At 41.6% G+C, this 21,868-nt stretch overlaps 1 protein-coding gene across 1 annotated transcript in view; it reads right to left on the bottom strand.

The window, feature by feature from the left end:
* The window catches only part of TBC1D2B (TBC1 domain family member 2B), an 83,973-nt gene that overhangs the window by 46,114 nt on the left and 15,991 nt on the right, over window positions 1-21,868 (bottom strand). The window contains exon 6 of the mRNA XM_027840601.1: window positions 10,054-10,207. Coding sequence (XP_027696402.1) covers window positions 10,054-10,207 — 154 coding nt within the window. The remainder of the gene's footprint in view (window positions 1-10,053; window positions 10,208-21,868) is intronic.

Here is a 21,868-nt window from a genome sequence, read left to right on the forward strand (position 1 = left end):
GATAATGAAAGCAGTACAGCAATTGTATAGTAAGATCAGATTTAAATCACTGTGTATCCAATACCTATACTGGTACAGTCTGCCGCCATCACTATTGTCTGACTCGGGTCTGGACATAGGTAAGTTGTGTCATTAAACTGCTTTAAACAATCTTTGTGTGTTTATTAAAGTACCATAACATCTGCACCTTTCTCAACATCATTCATTTTGGAAAGCACAATATAAGATGATTCCTCCCCCCCAAAATACAAGCAACTGAAATACTCAAGAATAGTTATAGAGAATCATCCGAAGTTTTCAACAACTCTACTTAAATTTGACTGTCTTCAATTTATATTATCTAATTTTAATAAGTAAAATAATATCCCTTAATGATAGATAAATATATAACTGATTTGAAGAGAAAATTCACTGAAGCAGCTAAGCCTAGTATAAGCAAATGCAACAGATAGTTTAAGTAGCAGAAATATAAAGTAAAAAACCCCAAACCAGAAAACAAGATCCACTATATTTATCAATAAGATTCACAAGTACCATTAATTAGGAAGAAGAAAGTCCACTGGACTTGCTTTGTATGAATGCTATGGCTGCAGATAACATAGAACCTAAAAAACTGAAACATCTTGTCAATGGCAGGATGAGAATTTTTCCAGAGAAAAGAAGATGCTTCTAATAAACAAAACCAAATGTTTTTAGTCTCATTTATTAGAAATAATGGTGCTAGTTTCAACTGCTGAGATGATCAAAACAATGCTTGGCATATCCTATGTAAAACAGCTTTGAGTGACTCCACTTGCAAATAATACAATGGGAAGGAGAACCGCCCTTATGTCTGAAGTCCTTAGTAATCAATTAACAGAGAAACTAAAATGTTCAGATTTTGTTTTCTGAATGCATGAAGCAAGAGATGTAGTTAAAGATGTTCATTTGATTCCCATGTATGTGATATGTTAGTGAAACTGATATTACAGAAGACTTGGTATTTTGCAAAAACTATTGATGACAATGCCATATTTCAATAAAATTGGTGGATTTCTTTAACGAAGATGTGGGAGAACTGTGTCAGATTCTGCACTGACATTGCTCTATCAAGATCAAGATGAAAAGCAAGTCTATAATATAAGGACTAGAAAAAAAGATGCGGTGACTCCTGTAATTTAACCAAATGTCATGCTTCACAGGCAAGCAATTGTACTGAGAAACACGAAGAGGTCCACACTTACAGACAAAGAGAACTACATGCAATTTTTCAAGTTAGGAAAAAAGTAGCAACTTTTTACATTGGTACAAGAGTAATCAACTTTTTAAAATAAGTTAAAAGGAAAGCATGGGGACAGAGAATAGGACAAATATATTATTGTAAAACACTCCGGGCTTTCTTGTGCCAAAGCACTCTGAAAGGTATGAAAACTAAAAAAAAAAATGTCTGTTTTTCTTCATGGTAAGTTAAAGCAAATTCATTTCATAATAAACATTTTCACCTTAAAATTTGTTATGTGGTGAATATTTTTTAAAAACTGGACACTCTAAATTATCAACTGAGGTCTTCAAATTCATGGTCTGATTCAGAAAAACGAAGTGACTAAATGTGTGAAAAATTATAGATAATGAATTTAACAACATTTTAAAATTTCTCAATTTTAAAAAGACTTGTTCTGCAAATGAAATAGGAGAAAGTAAAGACCTTCTTTAATTACCTGCCTGGTCTATATAGAAGTCATTCCCATTACTCTAAAGGCCTAGATATTTCTAAATAGTAATGTATATACTCAAATGGAGCTGTTCCACCCAACAACGGAGCTCACAATCCATCCATGACTGTCCATCCTGCATGACTGATACATGTTCTCCCAAAGGTTTGCCACCAAAGACACTGAACACTTTCCTTCTTTTCTCCCAACACATGAAGGATCCGGTGGAGCCCCCTGGCAATCCACCTTTTGTGAGCAGCACATCTCCTTTCCCTGTCCTACAACTTCCTGTGGTGTCCTTCTTTCCTGGTCCTCTTTGGAGTTTGTCACTGTTCACGTGCTTGCAGCCTGTCCATACTCTCCCCTCACCCCCATGCACCCTTCTTTTGCTCACTATGTGATACTTATCTTTAGTTCTTTGGAAGCAGGGGTGTCCCACATCTCTTTGCCACATAGCAACACTAATAAATTGTAAGTATTGAACTGTTAGCATTTGCTTTCATAGGATGCTTGGGGCCAGTAAAAGAACTTTACTATTTATGTCCTGAAGGTAACATAGCCCATCTTCAGTTTCAAGTCTGGAATCTATCTGTACTATCTGTCCCAAATATATGTACTATTGGACAAGCTCCATAAGGATGGATAGAAACTCAGTCACAGATTAATATGAAACATTTTATTTTACTTTAACTGAACAAGAAGAGAATGTCTTGTGATAATACAATGAAACAAGAATTTGAACTGAAAAATCTTTTGGTTTGACTAACAGTCAAAAAGTTCACTGGTTTATCAAACAAGCAGTTTTACTTGTTCGAATTTTACTACCATTTGGACATCCTGTCTTCATGAAACAGTATTTTCTGTTGTAATTATTATAAAGGTAAAATATCTATCTCAATTAGTGTTTGAAAAAGAATTACGTGTAGCCATATCAATGATGACCTATTTTAAGAAACTCTGTACCCCAAAACTGCCATCTTTCATATTTATAATACTATTGTGGTTATTATTTTTATGTTGTAAATATGAAAATTGTAAAGGATTTTATCAATAGATATCTCTGTAAGTTACAGTATATTTAAAGTTTGTTATAAAAAGTCATAAAAATTGCAAGGATAATAATGAAAAAAGTGGAAAGGAAAAGAGTGTATCAGTATCAAATCTGAAACTATACTACAAAGCAGCCATTATTAAAAAAAAAAACAATTTGTTACTGGTTCAAAGTACAGAATTTGATCAGTAGAGAAAGTAGGTACCTGATATACAAAAGCAAATGAGCAGGGTGTCTATTGTTCAATAAACCCAAATACCACAGTTACTGGACTAAAGACCCACTATTTGACAAAAATTCCTGGGAAAACTGAAAAGCAGTTAGGTAAAAATGAAGGACTGACCAACATCTCACATCAACACCAAGATAAACCCCAAAAGGATATAAGACTCAGCCATAAAAGATAGTCTCATAAGCAAATTAGAGGAGCAAGAAAGAAATAAACTTGCACACCTATGGAAGGGGGAAGAGTTCATGATTCACAAACAATAGAGAGAATCACAGGAGATAAAATGGATGATTTAGCTTATATAAAATTTACAAGATTTTGCAATGCTTTAAAATTAGAAGGGAGATAGGTAAATGGGAAAATATCTTTGCAGCAAGTTTCTCTGATAAGGTCTCATCTCCAAAGATGAATAAGGAATTGATTCAAATTTACGAATAAGAGTTATTCCCCAACAGATAAATGTCAAAGGATATGACCAGGTAAAGGAAGAAATCTAATTTATCAAAAACCATATTAAAAATGCTCCAAGTCACTAATGATAAGAGATATCCAAATCAAAGCAACTTACATCCCAGGTGGACAAAGATGACAAAAGAGGAAAGTGATAAATGTTGGAGGTCTATGGGAAAACAAGAACACTAGTGCACCTTTGATGGAACTAAGAATCGGCTTAGCCATTCTAGAAAGCAATTTGGAACAATGCCCAAAAAATTATCAAACTGTCCATACCCTTTGACCCAGATATCCCACTACCAGGTCTATACTCCAAAGAGATCAAAGAAACAGGGAAAGAACCTACATGTACAAAATTTTTTATAGTAGCTCTTTGTAAAGTAGCAAAAAACTGGAAACTAAAGGGTGGCTTGCTATTGGGGAATGGCTAAACAAATTATGGTATATGAATATAATGGAATATTATTTTCCACCCGAAGTTTTAAAATAGACAATTTCATAAAAAATTGCAACCTCTATAAACTGATGCAGAGTGAAATGAGCAGAAACAGAACGATTTATACAGACATTATGGAGAAAAACAACTTTGAAAGACTTTAGAACTCTAATCAATGCAATAATCAAATCACAAATCCAAAGGATTGAAGACAAAACAGATCATCTACCCATCAGCTGGAAGTAATGGACTTAAAATGAAGAATGAGACAAATTTTTGAACATGACAATGTGGGAATGTGTTTTGTACTTTGTTATAAGGGTTTTTTTTTCCCCTGTTCAATTGGGGAAGGTATTGAAAAGGAAAGATACTAAGTGCTTGTAAAAATAAATAACTTTAATCGCAATAAATTCTTAATTTTATGTGAATAAAGTGAGTTAATATTTTCATTGATTAGCTTCCTAAAATTATCAAGGGATACGATAAAATGACAAATTATCTCACTTATGCAGCTTATAGCAGAGCAAATATCACATGTTAAACATCACTAGTAAAGAAGACAGTCCAAAATATTTTAGAATCTTAAAGCAAGAATCAGAAAGGTCCATCTCCTCCAACAACTCATTTTCTAGATGATTACTAGCAAAGGCACCTAACAAGAGAGTGGCACAACCAGGACTGGAATTCAGGCTGACTTCTAGTCCACCTAGTTGTCTGCTAGATGCTGCTGGGGGAAAGGATCTAGTGACACATTTATTTTACAGAAGGAGAAAAATTATGTAATGGCAAGAAATTTAGATGCCTTCTCACCAATATCACAGGTAAAGCACGGATGCCCGTCATCACTATTACTATTCAATAGAGTGGCATAAATAAGAGTGCTACAGTAATAAGAAAAAGAAATTGAGGGAATAAACATAGGCAATGAGGAAACAATGATCATTTTTTGCAGATGATGTAATGGTTTACCTAGACAGTCCAGTTTACTGGAGAGTCAACTAAAAAACTAATTAAAATAGTCAACAGCTTCAGCAAAGGTGTGGGATATAAAATAAACCCACATAAATCATGAGTATTTCTGTATATTACAAAACAAAACCAAAAAACAAAAGGAAGAGATAGAGAAAATCCATTTAAAATTACTACAGAAAGTATAAAATACTTGAAAGTCTACTTGCCAAGATACACACAGAAACTATTTGAACACAACTACAAAGCACTCTACACAAATAGAGACAGATCTAAATAAATGGAAAAACATTAAGTGCTCCTGGGTAGGCCAGGCCAATAGAGAAGGGGGAAAATGGACAAAGAAATGGACACTAATGGTAGAACTTGCTCAGGTAACACAGTAAGCCTGCTCCCTAATCTAGTCTCACTCCTCAATCTCATCTAAACAATTTTTTTGGCCAAGACACAACTGAGAAAAGAACTACAGTAAGGCTGCTCTTTTCTAGATTCCTGATGTTTGCTTAGAACTATTAGACTTAACTATATTGTCAGCTCAGGGGCTCACACTAGAATTTTCACACCTCTCCCTGAAGAGGTGTAGAGGTTTTGGGGTGCTCAAACGGACCCCCCAAGATTGCGGCTCCAAGCCCCGCCTGAAAGAATTCAACTCAAATCTTCTTCTAGCCAGAGAAAAAGTTTATTAGAGATAAATCACATAGGCCAGGTGACGCCCATAAGGACCAGCGGGCATGAGAAAGCTCAGCCTCTAAGCATGAGAGATTCTCAGCATCTGAACGGGGCCCAGGGTGGATCTTAAATACAGTAAAGTAACTTTGGGTGACCAGAAGAAGGGGGGGGGGGGGTTGGTTGGGAAAAGGGTCTAGGTAGTTTGGAAGGTCTGAGAGATTGAATAGACAATGAGAATAGATAATGAAGGGAACTGGAAGGAGGAAGTGTGAAAGGCATCTGAATAAGATGAAAAGGTTGGGCCAGGGCTTTCAAAGAGAGAGGAGGGGAGTAAATAAAGAACCTAAAAGTTTAAGGGTGTTTGTAGATAAACGGGAGCCAGATTTTTTTAGGGCTAGGGGCAAAGGTGCATCAGAATAAGATCAAAAGGCGAGGCTAAGGCTTTGGAAGGGAGATAAGGGGAGTCTATAAGGAAATCTAAAAGTTTAAGGGTATTCTTCATAGACAAAGGGGAGCCAGGTTCTTTTTAGGGCTAGGGAGGAAGGCGCATCTGAATAAGATCAAAAGGTAAGGCTAAAGCTTTCAAAGGGAAATAAGGAGCTGGGGCCTGTAGAGCCATATTCCCGTTGGGGCAAAGGGTGAGGATCTCTCAGTGGAAACCCCATCATCCCTACCCCCATCTGACAGATATGAAAGCTCAACTCCAGCAAGGTGAAGGATTTTGCCCCAAAATACGCAGGTAATAAGTAGCCGAGCCAGAATTCAAACCCAAGATTCTTAACTCTACACCTAGTGTTGTGCCAAGCACAGTGGTGCATGCCTGTCATCCCTGCTGCCAGGGAAGGTGAGGCTGGCACATCACTTGAGTTCTAGAACTCTGTGCTGCATTAAACTAATCCAGTTGGAGGGGTTGACGCTAAGTCTGGTACCAACAGGGTGAGGAACTGAGGGTGAGGGAGATGACCTGGCTGCCTGAGGAAGGCAAATCAGCCCAGGTTGGAAACAGAACAAATGCCAATCAGCAATGGGATTGGCCCCAGAGCGGCCACTGTACTTCCAGTCTGGCTGTTGGGAGATCCGGTCTCCACCTCCCAGAACCAGCGTTCTTTCCACTTGAATTAATACTATTAGACCCGTAAGTGCAAGTCATACAAGGAACTACAACCACTAAAGGAAGATAATGGGAGAAGGAAGTAGTTACCTCAAAAAGGTACCTTTTCAAATGACTTGATTTGAAAATGGAATCATTTTCAGCTTGGTAAAAGAGATTAACAAAAGAGCAGGACAATGTAAGAATTGTTTAAATGCATAGGGATCTGTATGCTTTTCCTACAATGCAATACTTGATGACTGTTAAGTTCACAATAAAAAACAAAATTCCATTTAAAAGACAAACACCAGCATTTGGTAAACCATATTGGAGGGGGGGGGATCATACTGTAAAACACAAACTGAAAAATCTACATTTTCTTTAAAGTCTTAAAAAGAATTAATTCTTTGTCCTCAATAAACTGTTCTTTACATGATGCCATGAAGCTGTCAACTGGGGAAGGAAGGGAGGAAGAGAGGGAGGGACGAAGGAAGAAAACAAGCATTTATTAAGCACTTACTATATTCCAGCCCCTTTCAGAAATATTCTCTCCTCTGACTCAGGATACTAGTGAAGCCCCCACCTAAGCAGCACGGACACTTGAGGTCTCATAGGCTTTTCTGCTTCTACAGTTTCCAGTGCTCTCTGCTTCCTGTAATAACTGTGATCCTATCACTGGTTCTGATATGACTATGGCTTGTTTCCCCTCCGGCCTCTACTTCCTTATCCGTCACATGAGGAGGTCAGACAAGAAGACCTCTACAATCCCCTCAGGCACCTCAAAATGTCAGGGGTTTTTTTAAAACGTGAGTAATCTTAAGATTTCCAAAGTATGCTCCTTAGTGCTGGAAGGGGGGTGGTGGCAGTCAGCGCCATGGTAATGGCGATCCCAATAATAACAAACAGACCTCCCCCTGCTGGGGATCACATTTCCATAGCACTTTACAGCCTACTGAGCGTGTTCCTCACAACAACACGGGAAGCCAGGGAAGAGAAAGTCTGATTATCCCCAACTGACAGATAAAGAAACTGAGGTGCCAAAGGGTGAAGCTGTGCCCAGGGCCACGTAGTTAGTCTGTGTCAGAGCTGAGACTCAAATTCAAGCCTTCCGACCCACGACCAGCGCTCACTCTACTAAATCACGTTGCTACAACTATCCTAAACTTCTTTAGAACAAAACGTTCTGTTCTGTAAGATAAATGATTAGTATTTAAATGGGTTCATAAATTAGTGGCCCATGCAATGCAGCCTGTGTCTGGCTGACAATTGGGATGCATTGTGAGAGGGGGAAAGAATGCTAGACGGGGGTCTGGAGCCCTGTGCTGAGGTCCTATGTCTGCTGCCGGGGCCTGGCAGTGTAGCTCTGGCCAACTCCCTTCCTCCACACTTCCACATCTGCCCTTAATCCTAAAACAGGCGTGGTTTCTGATAACGTGCACAGCACCGACAGAATTTTTAGTCTAATGCTTCCTTTTATTCCTGCTGCCAAATCAAGAACACCCAAAAGAACTTTGCTTTCTCAGAGTTTATCCTTTAGACATTTGAATCATGGTCCAAACAAATCATTCCCTGGCCACGGCTGGAAACCTGAAAAGCCACTTAGAGCTGTGTCTGGTTCTTATGTCTGAGGTCTCTCAAATTGCCTATCCTCTCTACATTCACGAGGGAAGGATCTGAGGCAAATGAAAATCACTAAATACTCAGTTAGCAAACCTAACCACATTCTCCCTCCCTGCCAAGCAGGGTCCTGGCTGAAGGAGGAATGGGCGGGAATGATCTCAGCCAAGGTCAGTGCAGCAGAGTCAAGGCCTGGAGATCACGAAGGCCAAGGCCCTGCGAGACTCCAGCTTTCTGGGCAAGCCTAGGCATACTACTTAACACACAGTGGCCTGAGGATCTCATCCATACAGTATGCTCATCCAACATATGTTCGTGTGACCCTCCACAGCTTACAAAGTGATTTTGTGGGCTTGGCAGTGCAGGCATTACTGCCCCTTATTTGCAGGCTCAGAGTCATAAGGACCCACCACTGTCACAAAATCTTGATTTGCATCCCAAATCTACCAAACTCAAAGCCCACCATTTTTGCCACAGATCTCCAAGGTTCCTTTTTCCAGCTTTACAGGATCAGCAAATTTAAAATCATGGACCTGGGTGGAACCTTAGTGATTACTCACCAATAGCCAAAACTCTCATTTTAAAGAAAACCAAGGCTCATAGAGGTGACATCAGGACAGAGACCCAAGCTTATATGTCTCCACAACCCTCTTAATATCGGACCTAGGAACTCAAACATAGAAATCACTCATAAAGTTGGCTGAGTAGACAGTCAGCTCTATCAGCTGAAAGGCATAAGCGTAAGACATGAGCACTAGAACTCATCATTCTAAGCGCATGCATTCAGAGCTCACAGGTCTAGACAATGACAGCCACATATCTTTTTCCTATCCCGCCCATCCTTCACCCAGATGCCAAAGGGATCTTCCTAACGCTCAGATCTAACCAGATCACTCTGCCACTCAAATGCCAGTGTTAGTCCATGAAGGCCCAACACTATCATGGCTACCTTCTCCCACATTACGTTGCTCCACAGATGATCCAGTCCAGCCACACCAGCTCACACATGACCCTTCGTTGTCCATCTCTGTTCTGTGCACTGACAATCTCCTATGCCTACAATCATTCCCACCTCACCTCTATCTATCAGAACCACTAGTTTCCATTAGGACTTAGCTTAAATACCCCTTTCCGTAGGAAGCCTTTCCTGATTCCCCCTTGCTGTGACTACTTTACCCTAAATGACCTTTCACTTATCTTACCTGTGCTTTGTATATACTTATACAAGAGGTTATAGACAATATACTTTATATGGGGAGGAGGGAGGGTTGATTAATAAAGTTATCCCTGATTAGATGATTTCCTCCCAGCCCAGTGGTAGATGATTTCCTCCCAGCCCAGCGGTAGATGATTTCCTCCCAGCCCAGTGGACAGAATGACAAAACGTAAAGAGCAGGTAACAGGGACAATGAGGGGTCTGGAGGAGAGTATGCCCCATGTTGATGTGAGAAACATTTTATTGCAATTTTTCTTTCTATGCTATTTCACTAGATGTCTTTGCTTTGAACTAACTGTGTCCTCTGGCTGACCAGTAAGGACCCAGGAGCTACCGTTTTGAACGGAAACGGGCTCACAGAGTACCAGGGAACCTTCAATCTGATGTGAGGGCCTCCCCCTTGTGCGACACCCAGAAAGGCCAAGTACATTCTTACACATGTGCTTCCCTCTGGTGCATGCACATAGTTCTTCTGGGTCTGTGAAAAACACTGTCCAGTTAGCTGACTGTTTCAAATCAGATAACCCCACTGAGAAATGTAGGCAATGTTAAGACAAAAGATAGTAACATTTTAACTCGTTGACACTAAAGATGTACAAGTTCTCCCACATTCCCTCAGTTTCTGACTTCACCTGTGTTATCTTTGGCAACAAGACCTTTGGAAAAGTCACCAGGATTTGGGAAGGTCCTGTTGTCCCGCTTCACAGTATCAAGACTGTTGCAATATTCCCATCTCTTCTGCTGCAGTTCTTGTAACCAGTACGTCATGAGTTGACGGTTAGGAGCCTGGAGAGGGAGAAAAAATAAAGAGAAGATAAGTACGTACTAAGAAATTCAGGAAAAATATATGGATTTACTCGGTCATGGCCAATTATATCTTCACGAAAGAAGATGGAGAAGAAAGAAGTCAAAGGGAAGAGAGAGGGAATCCAGTAAGGTCTGGGAGTTGGTACAACAGAAAGAACACTGGGTTTGGATTCAGCAGATGAATAGGCAGCAATTCTAAGTCAAATAATAAAGCAATTAATTAAGACTGAGCACACTGAAGATGGCAGAGCATAGCCCGCCATCATTTTTCCCAACATTTTCCTCCAAACCACTTTAAAATAACACCTCAAATCAAACTTTGGAGTGGCAGAATCAACAAAAGATCAGAGGGAGACATTTTTCCAATCTAACACAACTTAAGAGGTCTGCAGGAGCATCTGTGGGGGGCCTTGGAGGTAGCTGCAGCAACAGCAGCTTTGGGAGCTCTCAGCTCAGAGACAGGAAGGGGATTAAGCAACTGGTCAGAAAGAGATTTCAGGGGGTCCTTTGATGGCACAGGATGCAGCTGGTGCTGACTGGTAACTCTCTTGCCCACACACAGTTCTGGATCACAATTCCAGGTGGAGAGGAGCATTTGTGATTGGTCACAAGGTGGCAAGGGCCCTGGTCACAATTCCAGGACCAAGAGGAGTGCTACTGCTTACAGCTGCAGGGGAACAGGGGCTGTTCCTAGGTAAAGACCAGAGCATAGACCAAGAGAACAATGACCACACCTTTCCCAGGAGAAACCACCTTGGAAGAACCAAAAAAATTGCAGACCCTCCAGGACTAGCTCTAAAAACGGCAGCACAAAAAAAGAAAAAAAAAAAAACAATTGCCCTAACAGTAAGAGAGGCACAAAAATTCACTGAAGAAATACTCCTTTAAAAGCAGAATAGGCCAAATGGAAAAGGAGGTACAAAAGCTCCTTGAAGAAAATAATTCCTTAAAAATTAGAATTGCCAAGTGGAAACTAATGACTCTATGAGACTTCAAGAAACAATAAAACAAAGTCAAAAGAATGAAAAAAATAGAAGAAAATGTGAACTATCTCTGGAAAAACAACTGCCCTAGAAAACATTTTGAAGAGAGATAATTTAAGAATTATTGGGCTACTTGAAAGCTAGGATCAAAAAATGGAGCCTAGACATCATCTTTCAAGAAATTATAAAGGCAAACAGCCCCTAATACCTTAGATTCAGAGGATAAAATAGAAATTGAAAAAATCCACCAATCACCTCCTAAAAGAGATCTCAAAATGAAAACTCCTAGTAATATTACAGCCAAATTCCCAGGTCAAGAAGAAAATATGTTTTGCATGATTTCACATGTATAAATGATACACTGTGTGCCTTCTCAATGAGGGAAAGGGTGGTGATAAGAGGGAGGAAAGAAGATCTGGAACTCAAAATGTAAAAAGAAAAGAACATAAAAATAAATAAAAATGATTGTTTGAACAGCAATGTAAATGAGGGAAAATCAAGTAACAGAATCATTCTCTGCCTTCATTCTCATGAAAGGCTCCCATGCTGTCAGAAGAAGAAATACTCCCTGGACAACAGATGAAGGCTTGTGTCATGAAGGGACATTTCTCATGGCTCAATTTCTCAGCAACCAGCTGTGCCTCGCTGCTCCTATTCCTTTTTGCCAACAAAGTTGTCATCTCTTGCTACTTTCATTTCTTATAAAACATCTAGTTTGGGATAATACTCTCAAGAATGCTATTAATCTACTTAGTCACCTCCCAGAACAAGAGAAAAAGCTGTTTAAAAAACAAACCCTTTTTTGCAGCATGATGTAGTGGCAAGAAGACTGGATGTGAGATCAGAAGACAACAACCAATCAAAATGGAATGTTGCAAAATTGTAATGACCAGGCTTGGTCCCAAGCCAGCAACTGGGGAAGACACCTACACTAGCTTGTTTGCAGAAGTGGGAGACCATGGGTGTGGAAGTCTGTACATAATGTCAGACTTTTCCACTGTTTTGGTTCATTTTGCACACTACCACTCTCCTAGATATGCCATCTCACCAGAACAGAAATATGCTGCTTGCAAAGAAACACGGTAACTTATAAGGTATTGCTGGGAAGAAATAACTCAAGTATCTAAACTAGGTGTCCAGTCTTGCTTACATATCATTACCTTAAACTTGCATGACATATGACATGTCCAGAATCTCATGTGACTCTCACCAAAACCTTGTGAAGCAAGCAGGACAGATATTGCCATTTTACTGATGAGGCTGAAAGAGTGGCTAGCATGTCCAAGGTGACTCTAGTATTCAAATGAGGGTGTAATCTCTTCATTGGTGCTTCAGAGAACGGAGTATTTCATGACTCAAAGCCATATATCATTGAAAGAATGGCCTTGTTAAAAAGACAGATGTCTGTTTCTGGAAGAAGCCTTAAAATCATTACAAAAATTTTGCAGTTTCTATAGCAAGCCAACCTATTCACTTCCCTCCTGTTCAATTCTGAATTAGGGCAAGTGAATTTCTTTCAACTTCTTTTGTGCCCCTGACAATCAGTGGGCCACGGCCCACTGTGATAAATCTAAAAGAGGCCCTGAGCAACAGTGGAGCTAGAAAGCTGGCCATGAACTCCTGTCCTAGATAGATGGATGGATGGATATTTGCACATACATGTATGTGCATTAATATACACAGATGTACATATATACAAAAGATCTGTTGCTTTTTATAAGCACGTGAATTTCCCTCCACTAAGGCAGGTCATGACAGCAGCCTGCTGGATGTGTGTCTTTGTCCTTACCTTCCCCCCAAAGTGATTTTTATGGAAAGCACACTAGTTTAGGAGATGGAAGACTGTCATGCTGGTATTTGGACTCTTCTATTTACTATGGTGTGACCTCCTCCAAGATGTTTCCTCCGGACTTTTGTCTTCACAGATGACACTGTACTCCTTACAAGTCCCAGAATACTGCAGAACCTCCTAAATGAGACCTATCATCACTGCTGCCTCTCGTCCATCTCCAGTGGGACGTCCCACAGTCATCTCAAACTCAACGCGTCCAAAATAAAACTCGCGTTTTCCCCACCCCGCCTCCGCCTTCCCTTTAACTGGTGAGAGCACTACATCCTCCCAGTTAAGTAGGCCTCCAGCCTCAGTGCCCTCCTCAACACCTCACATTTCCAGTCTACTGCCCAAGTCTACCTTCACGATATTCTCATCACATCACTGACCATTGCCAAAGCCTTCTACTTGTCCTCCCTACCTCACATCTCTCCCCATCCTCTCCTGATCTTCCACTCAGCTGCTGAAGGGACCTTCTAAAAAGCCTAAGCCTGACCATGGCACCCTCCTCCTCCTCCTCCTCCTCCTCCTCCTCCTCCAACTCCAGTGGCTCCCTATCAACTCTGGGATCAAACAGAAAGCCCTCTGTTTGGTTTTCAAAATGCTTCATAACCGGCTCCTTTCTGTCTTTCCAGTCTTCTGACACATTTCCCTGCTCCATGTATACTGGCTCAGATTCAGTTCCCATCCCTAGAAAGTTCTCCAGCCTCACCTCCACTCCCTGGTTTTCCTGGTTTTCTTCAGGGAAAGAAGCCTGCCCTAAGCTCGAAACCCACCTTCTGTGCAAAAGACCTTTCCCAGTCTCCCTCTCTGCCAGAGAGTACCTCTCCCCCCTTTACACTGTGTATTTCTGGCACGTATACAGTTATTGGCATGTTGGCCTGTTCCCCTCCCCCCCAGAACATGAGCACCTCAAGAGCAGAGACTGTTCCTGCCTTTCTTTGTATCTTTAGCACTTAAGGCACTGTGCCTGGCACGTAGCTGGTGCTTAACAAAGGCTTGATTTATAATAGCTCTGCAGAACACCACCATCTGAAACAGTTTATATATAATTATATATTATAATCTCAGAATCACAAAATGTCCATTAGAAAAGATTCTGGGCCCATCTAGTCTAATTCATACCTAAACAAAAATCTCCTCTACAACATGCCTGATAAACATCCACTTTCATGTGGAAACTTCTTCTGGATAGCACATTCTATTATTAATAAGTTTTTTATTATGTCAAGTAAAAATGTGCTCAATCTAAGTTGTAGGGAAACATGAGAACTAAGGCATATTCCAGTGACAGATATACCCAGTCAGAAGAGGGTTCAGATGGAACATGGGGCAGAAGTATGTTACAGCCATGTTGTCAGGGGATTTGAATAGGGAAACAGAGGTGAATGCATAAAGTTTGTACAGGGTATAATAAAACATGACCAGAACCTTTAATAAAATCTCATGTTTCTAATGTTGAACTATTTAATAGTAGCAAAGATATTGGTGAACATTTTTATTTATATACAATTTGTATTTTTTATATTTTATTTATATGTAATTCCTTAGCTGGAATTGTACAAAAGTATGCTGCCCTTCATGCAGAGTGCCTTCCAGAAGGAAGGCACTTAATAAAAAAGAAAGGAGGGTATGCTTCTGATCTAATATGACTTAAGCCAGATGACAGGGTTGAGATGCAGGGCCATGAGACATTTAAAGTCTCTCTTTTCCCACCGTTCTCATGATCAGTCAGGAGGCCAACAAGGGTTAGGAATAGAGGCTATGCCCCCCTCCCAAACTACCAAAGTGCTACCAGTCCCACCTCCAAAGTCTGGTGCCATGAGAGCAGCCCTTTTAGGGATTTCTTCTGTCTGCTGCCTCTGTAGCTGATGTAGCTCCTATCTCCTCTGTAATTAGAGCTAGTGAGATCCAGAAAAAAACATTTCACCAAAATCCTTGCCACTCATTAAATGACTCAACATTAGAAATACATAAAGTTTTAGGAAAGGTCTTGATAATGTTTTATTATTCCCTGAACAAACCTTACACATTTCCTCCTTTGTTTCTCTATTAGAAACAATATAGTTTAATGGAAAGAGCGCTGGCCTTGTGCCAATGATAGGAAAGAAGATGCACGGCCTGCCCTACCTCTGTATCTTCAAAGGACCATCAGGCCTTTCCATCTGACTTGTAGTTAACCCTCCTCTAAATGTTTTCTCCTCCCTTAGAATAGAAGCTTTACACATCTGGCCTTAGGGAACACAAGTTTTGGTGAACCAAAGCCTCAACACAGGTCAACAGTGTGACAGCTCCCCCCAAAGTTAGCGAGACCTCAGCCTACATTAAGAAAGGTTAACGCCAAGGTTAATATCCCATTGTACTCTGCCCAGATGAGAAAAAATCTGGAGTCTTCAGTTTAGCTGTGGGTACCAATTTTTAGGAAAGATGTAGATATTTGAAACAGTATCCAAGGGAAGGCAACTTGCCTGGCAAAGAGCCTTAAGATCCTGCCAAAGAGGATCCACCAAAGAACACGAGGATGCCTGACCTGGGGCTGCCTTCAGGCACCTGAAGGGATGTCACATGAGAGGTCCGATTTTTCCTTTTAGTTTAGACTTGCTGTGTTTGGCCCCAGAGGGCAACACTAGGAGCAAAGTGCCAAGACAGATTTCAGGTCACTAACCATTAGAAATGCCCCAAAGTGGGGGGCGGGGAGAGCAGCCACAGGGTCACAGGGCCAGAGCTGGATGGGGCCTAATGCCCTTGTTTTACGGATAGGTCAGTGACTTGCCTAAGACCACAAAGACAGTGAAGACTCCCCAGAGGCTTCTCTGACTAGAGATCGCCCTCCACTCTCTCCTACTCTATATCCCAGGTGTGTTCCCCCTTTCTGGATCTTCGAGTACAGGGCAGACAAAAATAATAACAGCTAACATTTAGATAGTACTCACTATGTGCCAGGCACCGCACTAAGTGCTTTACAATTATGATCTCACTGAAACCTCAACCCTGGAAGGTCAGGGCCTTTATTATCTCCATTTTATAGATGAGGAAACTGAGGCAAACAGAGGGTAAGTGATTTACCCAGAGAACACAGCTAGGAAGTATCTGAGGCAGGATTTGAACTCAGGTCTTCCTGAACCCAGGCCCAGAACTCATTCCATGAGCTACCATGACCACTTGCTGAAGATACAGAAGATTTCTATTCCGGTACAGGATGGACGGCATTGCCTGAGGTCTCTTTCAGCTCGAGATTCTGGGATTCCATAAGAACCAGGCCCAAGTCCTCTCTCTCTCTCATTTCCTGTTGCTCCTGAGTCTCATCCACCCTTCCCAGCCTTCTCAATCAGAAAGCTCCCAAACTTCTTTAACATGGAGAAGACAATGGCAAATGGGGGTGCTCAGAGGAAGGTGGGAGCTCCAAAGAACTGCAGGTACCATTTAATCCAGGTCATTTTAGAATGGAGAAAACTGAGGCCCAGGAAGAGGCAGTGACTAACTCAAGGTCACCTGGGAAGCGAATAGCCAGGCTGGGACTCACACCCCCAAAATCCTGGCTCCTTCTACAACCATGAATTATGTGGCTGTGGGTACATAAAGGGTTCAAGAGTCACTCAAAGTTCTACGAAAATCCCAGACTCAGTGTCTGGTTCATCAACTGTTCTCCCTCCCCTCACACGCATGTGTACACATACACACACACAAACACACATGCACGCTCGCACACATGTACATGCACACATGCTCACACGTATGTGCGCTCATACATGCGAACATACACACAATGCTCTCGCAACATATGTACACATTCACATAATGCATGTGCACACACGAGCGCATACTCACACACATGAATGCATACGTGCACATGCACACAGAGACCACCCTAGGCATTTCCTCAGGGAGCAGAAAGCAAGTCTGTCTTGTATCCCATCCACATGATTTACTCACCTACCACAGGGACTTCCTAAGTATGTCCTCCAAAGTGAACCTAGGGTAAAGACCTAAGGACAATTTTATGAATGCTATCAGCTTCCTAGGGCCAGGTACTCCAGATACCAGAGAAACAGGAAGACTTCCTCTCCCAGGGCATTTACATCCTGAAAACAGATCAGACAACTACTGATTCCACTTTCTAACCCTGATGGGAGTTTGTTCATTCTCTCCTCTTTCATACTCTCCCTCTATTTTTTAGAGAAAACTGTCTAAACCACTTGGAATAACCAAGAGAACAGGCAGTCATGAGAAATAAAGCTAATAAACCAAACAAAGCAAGACGTCCCAGCTCTGCAGGCCTTCTTGTACTTCTCACTGAACCATACACAGTAACATCTCCTCACCAATTTACATTCTCTGGGCCTGTGGAACAATCTACTAAGCGCTATTTCAGGCACCCATTAGTTGTGAAAAAATAAACCTGCAGCACAACAGCTTGTGGATTTTAATCTTGAGGGGGTCTCTGGGAGGCAGCTGAGGTAGAGGAGAATGAATAATCTTTGGCATCACAAAAGCCTTCAGTGGTGCGTGTACCACGTTCTGAGGGAAGACGTGTCCCCAAAAGGCTGCAGCATGACCCCTCAGGGTGTCTGATCAAACAACTAGATGGGGAGAGGATGGGCCTCTCAGCTGTAACCTAAACATTGAATCTCTCAGCAGGCAATCTCCTACCTCAAGCATCTCCCCACCCACCCCCAGAGCCCACCAGAGCACGTCTGTAGCTGGGACAAGTGCCCCTCGGGAAGTAGGCTTTGGGCTCCAGTAAGAGCCCCACTGCCCTCCTTTTCGTCTTCTGTAGAACATGGTTGCCCTGTCTGAGTGAGCGTGGAAAGGGGGGGATGTCATCGGTATCATAAACATTCTTCACCTCAAAGCCCGCCCCTCTTCAGAACTTCCCTATCTCTGTCAAAGGCACCACAGTCCTCCCAGTCCCCAAGCTGAGGACTCCTCCATTATCATCCCCAGCTCCTCAGAGCCTGCCAAATGTTGACATTTCTACATTTTCACCCGTCCCTTCCCTCAACTCACAAAGTCTTCACCCTCGTCTGGTACCGTACCGCCTTTCTACCTAGACTACTTCAATAACCTTCTAATTGCTGTTTCTGCCTCCAATATCTCCCCTACCTAATTTCATTCTCTACATAGCTATCAAAGTGATTTTTCCAAAACCAAAGGTACAACATCACTCCTCTACTGAAACTCTGTGGCTTCCTAGAGATTTGAGGATTAAATATTCCATCTTGATCTCATCCTTTAACATTTGTTTTTGTGCCAGTTTTATAACATACGATGATATTAAAGCAATAACACATTGTAATCAATTGATTATCCAACCCATTTAAAAGTAACTACTTTTATTAAATAAAAATACTTCTTGATTGTGAACCAGAACTGTATAGCACCTAGGATCAACCAAAGCCATTGAGTAAGAGACCTGGTTATGTCCTAAGGAATCTGTGTAAAAGGAAGGAGCTATCTCTGAACCAGACAGATTCCAAGGGTCGGGAAGCTGAGAAGAAAAATCAGGATTATATGGATTTAGCCAAGAACCAGCAGCCCTAGAGCAATCAGTGAAAAGAGAAGGAAAAAACAGGACTGAGCTGTGGCAGAAAAGGGAAATCTGGAGGAGAGTCAATGGCTAGTCAAGCATCTCAGAGCAGAAGCCCTACGCTTATGCCATCCAAGGACCCACCTACTTCAGAGCTGTGGGAAGTCCTGAGAAAGGGGATGCCGCTCCCCAACTACACAGATTCTACAATACAATTTGCTGTTTCATTACTCAAACTTTCCCGTAACATGAATTTTGCCTCAACTACAAAGAAGCCAGGATTTAACTAAAGATAGTAAGAGAATTTGTTCCTGCACTTGAGGACCTAGAGGGCCACATATGGCTTCGAAGCCCTAAGCTCCCCATCCATGGCTGGGACTCTCTGCCAAAATTCACATATCTATCTACCTACCTATCTACCTATCTATAGACATAGATACCAATTGGAGGTTTCAAATGGTTGTGACTGAATTCATAACATTTCACTTAAAATAAACTCCCAAAAATGAGCAGAAGGAACCCCGCTGACCATAAAATGATTCTGTTTTGCTCTAGGCTTAAAATGAGAAACAGGGTGCTGCATATCTATAAATTTTAAAATAAGTAAATATACTTATATCGGGGATGTATGCTTACTTTTTTTTTTTTTTTTACAGACGAGGGTGAGCCTAGTATCAAAAAATTACAGAGACCTATAAAATAAAATATAAACTCCTCAGCTTGACATTAAGGCCTTCCAACAACCTAAGCTTTTAATGAATGTTTATCTGATCTGAACCTACTTTTCCAGCCTCCTACTCCTCAGCCATATACCAACCAATCTGCATGTCTTGAACAAACTCATCTGTATCCTTCGGAAGACGGAATTCCCCTCTTCAAGGAAGAGGCTAAGTAGGTACTGAGGGCCTCCTCTGTGAAGCTTCCCTAACCTCACAAACAAAAAGTATTCCCTTCTCACTTTAACTGTCCCTAGAGCACTTTGCAGTTCTCTTTTGCCTCTACCAGACCCTAACTTCTGTTACACTTAGCTGTGTCCGGGTCATAACCACCCCCCCCCCCCCCCACACACACACACTCTGAAGCTGACTGTGAATTCCTTGAGGTCAGGGATGGCATCATTGCTTATCTTCGAATTCCCAGCACAAGGCCTGGAACTTTGTTAGGCAACTCAGAAATATTTAACTGAATCAAACCAAGATAAAGAAGATCAGTGCCATATTCTGCTTTTGTTCTTTCTTCATGGAGTAGGAAATGTGAAAGACTGTTGAAAACACTTTCTGTTTCATAACAGCATGAAAGTATGAGCTGTAAAATAAAACGTGGCCTCCAAGTGACCACGTCTACATTCCAATGGATTAGGAGAACAGCTGGGTCATTTGGGTGAATCTGAGCTGAATGTGTAGCTAACCACTATCCAGGACAGTCAAAACGCACGAGCTCCAATCTGGTTTGTTCAGGGTAAATAAAAATTCACATGGCCACACCCAGTGTCCCACTGGGAGCTCTGCTCTTGGCTCTGTTGCTAACGGTTTCAATGTGCCATGACAGATTGCATTACATGATCTTGGCTCTTCCAACTTTTGGAAACACATGGAAACTTTACAAAAGTAGAAAAGAAAGATGATGAGGCTATACATTTTAAGTGAAACTATATCTGCTTCTAGAGGAAAACATTTCATTATCCTGACCACAACCTGAAAACTTATATTCATCTCATCACACTGCTGCCATGTACTATCGATTCAAAAGTGTCACATAAAGCTGTCTGTTATCTGACGGAGAAGTCCAGGGATCAGAGGGTCAGAGCCACGGAGGCCTTCCTGGTGCTCTGCTGGTAACAATGCAAACCCACATTGATAGTACGAAATGCTGAGCCAGACTCTAAGCCACAAGGCCCTCTTCCAAACACTGCTCGTCGCTCTGCCAGTCTTTCTGTACACTGCCATACACTGGAAGAATGTCACACTACGAAGATGCAGGGGAAGCCAGCCTGGAATTGGAGCCAGAATGCCTGGGCTCAAACCACTGATTAGCTGTGTGATCTTAAGCAAGTTACCATGCCTCTCTGGGAACGAAGGGGCTGCCCTCAGAAGATCTCAAAGGACCCTCCTAGTTTAAAATTCTACAGTTCTGTGAGCTCCAATAGCTTTTTTGTGGCAGCAACACCTACAAAATAAACCATGAAACTATTTGGGGAAGTGCAGACACAAGAGTGCAGAGATAAATCTGAAAACCACTGGTCTAGAGCAAGCTCATTTGGATAAGAAGATATTCAAATACTAACCACAAAGTGTTCGTTCAACAAGACATATGTTCATGCTTCATTAAAAAAGACACATTACCGTCTGTTTTGCCACTGTCCCTTAAGAACCCCTGGGCCTTTCCATCTGTCCTAAGGCTGAATCTTCCTATATGGGTTGTTGCCGTCCACCCCCCCCCCCCATTAAAACAGGAGTTCCTTGAAAGCAAGGACTATCTTTTCTATTTGTATTTCCAGTGCTTAGCACAGTAAGCATTTAATAGATGCTTTCTAATTCCTTCATTTGTAACACTGGAATGGCCATGTTACATGGTACCCAACTCCATTCTTCATGGAATGGCTCACTTAACCCCAATCTGCACTGGGGGTAACAACCAAGGGCAGCCTTGTTGCTAGCTCACTCTCAGGGTCCTAGGACTAACCCTGATATGGGGGGGGAGAGAAAGAAGACACAACAGTTTTACTGATTATCACTATAGCTCCTGAGCCCCAACTGGTATGCTTCCTATTTACACAAATCAGTCACAATGACACTGTTAACATTTAAGCATGAAACATATCCTAACAGAGAAGGCAAAATCAAGAACAATCATAAAATTCACTTAATAAAAGGCAAAAGCATGAATCATTGAAACATAACAGACTGCTCGTTAACCTGGGTTACACTCTCTCATCAATGTACACAATGTCCATGGTGGGGAAAGTCAGAAACCTAGAAGTGAGGCACATGAGGAGGGAAACCCTACTGGGCTCTATCCCAGCACACCTGGATATCCCAGGTCACCTCAGGCAATAGTCTGTACCATGAATCCCCTGCTAAGAGAGTCTCTTCCGACCTACTCCACTGTGCTGGTGGACTCCTGGGCCACAGAAGCAGTGTTAAGCTCGCTTAATAGTCAGCTAACATTTATTAAGTGCTTCATGTGTGCCAGGCATTGTGCTAAGCACTAGTGACACAAAGAAAGACAAGGATAGGCACTGTTCTCAAGGAGCTCCTAATCTAATGGGGGAGACAGGTAAACATCTATGCACAAACAAG

This window comes from Vombatus ursinus, unplaced genomic scaffold (genome assembly GCF_900497805.2).
Source record: "Vombatus ursinus unplaced genomic scaffold, bare-nosed wombat genome assembly UNPS02014847.1, whole genome shotgun sequence".
NCBI classification, from domain to species: domain Eukaryota; kingdom Metazoa; phylum Chordata; class Mammalia; order Diprotodontia; family Vombatidae; genus Vombatus; species Vombatus ursinus.